Below are 3,738 nucleotides of genomic sequence, written 5' to 3'. Positions count from 1 at the left end.
AAATAATTTCAACTAAGGCATAGCTACCCAATAATGAATGCCTCAAGATATTAATTCACAATAAATATATTCCACATTTGACACTCAAGCTAGTTGCCGTATAAAAAAAATCAGTTAACACATTCCTATTTATTTAGTATCAAAGAGAGAATATCCAGAAAGACACAAAGATCTGGGCGAGAGGGCTACTTTGTTGGACTCTAATCTTAAGAGAACCTCGAAATGATACCCCTTTCCCATATACAAGTAGGGTTAGTTTAGGTAGGATTTAAACAGGGTAAGTTGTTGTTATTAGGTTCCTACTTATAGCGATCCTGTGTACCACAGAACAAAACATTGCCCAGTCCTGTGCCATGCTCACAATCCTTGTTATGCTTGAGCCCACTGTGGCAGCCACTGTGTCAATTCATCTCATTGAGGGGCTTCCTCTTTTCCACTGACCCATTTTACCAAGCATGATATTCTTCTCCAGGGGTTGATCTCTCTTGACAACATGTCCAAAATATGTAAGACTCAGTCTCACCGTTCTTGCCCCCACAGTATGACAAGTTGACAGACACGTGGGGTTTACAAGGTGTAGCTCAGGAAATTGGAAACTTTCTAAGTATCCCTAATTGATTCCTCAAAGACAGCTTTTTAAATGAATTTGAGATTTTGTGGATTCAATGAATTATAGGACCATTACCATCTCAATTTAAAATAGTTCATAAGCACAAGTTGCAGCCTAACTTTAAAAGTCCTGTTTAAAATATTTCTATATCCTTGTCTTTTTTCAAGATTCAAAATATTCCAGATGAAGATGGCTTTTGGAAGACCTAGTTAAGATGAAAATATGAAAATTTTTTGTTAATCATCTGAGGCATAACTGGTTGTTCTTCTGCCTTCTCTCTATCACTGATTAACTTAACAAACATTTTATCTGAGAGTTTGTATATGTCAAAGTATTGACATGAATAAACCAAAGTGAATTTGTGATCTCTGCTTTCAGAATCAGATAGAAGAATACACACACACACAAGCATATATATTTTAAAGGTCCTTAAGTAGCCCCCTAAGAGAATGGGTGGCGTTACATGCACTCTTCACGTATGTTAAATGCACTGTATATAACAACAACAGATGCATAGAACAAAGACCTTTGTTATTCTCATTTGTTTTATTCTTGATTCCTTACCACTCATTTCTTGTTCAACCTTTTATGGGTGGAAATGATCTGGGGAAGAGTGAGGCTTGCTCTATTCCTGGAGCCATCTTATGCTCGGGTAAAGATGGCAGAAAAGTTTGGATAACACTGAACAGGAAAAAAGGAATATTAAAATCTTATTTTGCATTTTATCAGGAATCTGGAAAAGGAAGGAAGTGGAGCAAGAATTCCTAATGAGAAGTCAACATCTAACTCTGGTATGCACAGGAGCTAACAGTGGCAGGAAGAATGTCTATTCCTAATGACACCCAGTTCCATCCTTCTTCATTCCTCCTAGTGGGCATCCCAGGCCTAGAAGATGTGCACATCTGGATTGGATTTCCATTTTTATTTGTGTATTTTCTTGCACTCCTGGGGAATGCTATTGTCCTGTTTGTGATCCAGGCTGAGAACAGTCTCCATGAGCCCATGTACTACTTCCTGGCCATGTTGGACTCCATTGACCTGGGCCTCTCCACAGTCACCATCCCCAAAATGCTGGGCATCTTCTGGTTTAGCCTCAGGGATATATCTTTTGGAGGCTGCCTTTCCCAGATGTTCTTCATCCACTTTTTTACAGTTATGGAGAGCATCGTTCTTGTGGCTATGGCCTTTGACCGCTACATTGCCATTTGTAAACCTCTTCGGTACACCATGATCCTCACCAGCAAAATTATTGGCATCATTGCAGGCATAGCTATCCTGCGGAGCCTGTGTATGGTTGTTCCACTGCTGTTTCTCTTGCTGAGGCTGCCCTTCTGTGGGCACCATATCATCCCTCATAGCTACTGTGAGCACATGGGCATTGCCCGCCTGGCCTGTGCAAGCATCACAGTCAACATAATGTTTGGCCTTGGGGGTATGTCTATTTTATTATTGGATGTGCTCCTTATTGTTCTGTCCTATGTCAGGATTCTCCATGCCATTTTCCGCCTGCCCTCCTGGGAGGCCCGACTCAAAGCTCTCAACACTTGTGGCTCTCACATTGGTGTTATCTTAGCTTTTTTCACACCAGCATTTTTCTCTTTTTTGACACACCGTTTTGGCCACAATGTCCCCAGATATATCCATATCTTTGTGGCCAATTTGTATGTGGTTGTGCCCCCAGCCCTCAATCCTGTAATCTATGGGGTCAGGACCAAGCAAATTAGGGAGCAAATTTTGAGGATTTTCTTCAAGAGAGGAAACTAAGCAGTCAAGACCATGGAGGGTCTGTCTTAGAATTCATATTTCCTTCATACACTCATAAGAATGCGTTTACTGTCTAGACAAAATCAGCGGAGCAAAGGTGAGTATGACAAATTGAAGCCTTGGAGTTTAAGGATATTAATGAGTGTTTTGGATTCTGTAAGGATTGAATGTTTACAAAATCTGCCCACGTGCATTGTTTAATCATCAAAGTAGCCCTGCAGAGACTAGTTTCTCTATTTTTCAGATGAATAGTTTGATATGTAGAATTCTTAAATGCCTCATCTCAAAATTGCAAGTAACTAAGCCAGATCATTTTTAAATTGTAGCAGTTTCTGGGGCATCATAGGGAATATGAAAGTGACAGAATGAAACTTGCTCAGAGATTATAGACAGTTTTGAAGACAAGATTTTAGAAATAAAATAATGATAGTACATAACTGTTTTTAGTATTTGCTGTTCTAAACAATGAACTTATATTAACACATGTATTTCTTACCAGGATGTTATGATGTAGTTGCAATTATAGTTTCTATTTCCACTTGAGTAAACTCTGGTTCAGAAAATTCTCCATAACAGATTGTAAATGAAAGTTCAGAACCTAGAACCCAGGGGAAGAGAAGAAGCCATGCATTTAGAAATGGAATACAGAAAGCAGAGAATAATGGTGCCTGACTACCGAAGACATATTCATTAAATTAATATTTATGAACATCTACAAGTGGCTATTTAGTGACAGAAAAATGAAAGGACAGAATCCTATGTCCTAAGAAATTAATGGTTGGTGATATAGGTTACTAAGGTTACAAATTTTATGCTATGGGATTACATATTAATTCATATGGGGTATTAGAAACTTTGGAATAATATAAGGTAAATATTCCAGAAGCTGGGGACAAGATATTGAAGACAGTCACACAAAACTACTTTGCCATGTGATTATTGTAAGAGTGGAAAGACGCAACTTATTTCTACTGTTGTAATAATCATAGGGCTAAGTATTGACCCGTAAAGAAAGGAGTCATTTAAAAATACATTCAAGGGGGGGCCAAGATGGCTGACTAGGTAGATGCTACCTCGGATCCCTCTTGCAACAAAGACTCGGAAAAACAAGTGAATCGATCACATACATGACAATCTACGAACCCTGAACTACAAACACAGATTTAAAGAGTTGACCTGAGTGAGAGAGACTGAGAACAAACAACTACGGGGAAGCAGCGACTGTTTTCGGAACCTGGAGCCAGCGTCCCAGTCAGGTAACCTTGGCCCTGGGCTTAGGACTGGGCGCAGGGGAGCTGAACACGACATCTGTGATGGCGCAAACACGAGGCACAGCCCTAGCCCCTGAACTGACCCCGGGAGGG

The 3,738-nt window shown here is 39.9% G+C and overlaps 1 protein-coding gene across 1 annotated transcript; it reads left to right on the top strand.

Moving 5' to 3' along the window:
- Positions 1-1,426: 1,426 nt before the first annotated feature.
- LOC126079557 (olfactory receptor 52E8-like) lies at positions 1,427-2,374 on the top strand. Its single transcript, XM_049890651.1, has one exon. The coding sequence runs from the start codon at positions 1,433-1,435 to the stop codon at positions 2,372-2,374; it is 942 nt and encodes a 313-aa protein (XP_049746608.1). The 5' UTR covers positions 1,427-1,432.
- The last annotated feature ends 1,364 nt before the right edge of the window (positions 2,375-3,738 follow it).

The sequence above is a fragment of the Elephas maximus genome, chromosome 7 (genome assembly GCF_024166365.1).
Source record: "Elephas maximus indicus isolate mEleMax1 chromosome 7, mEleMax1 primary haplotype, whole genome shotgun sequence".
In the NCBI taxonomy this organism is placed as follows: domain Eukaryota; kingdom Metazoa; phylum Chordata; class Mammalia; order Proboscidea; family Elephantidae; genus Elephas; species Elephas maximus.
This window is presented reverse-complemented; position numbering and strand designations above follow the sequence as displayed.

What these genes read in the sequence shown, in the direction of transcription:
- LOC126079557 (XM_049890651.1), top strand. Translation starts at nt 1,433, where the DNA reads ATGTCTATTCCTAATGACACCCAGTTCCATCCTTCTTCATTCCTCCTA.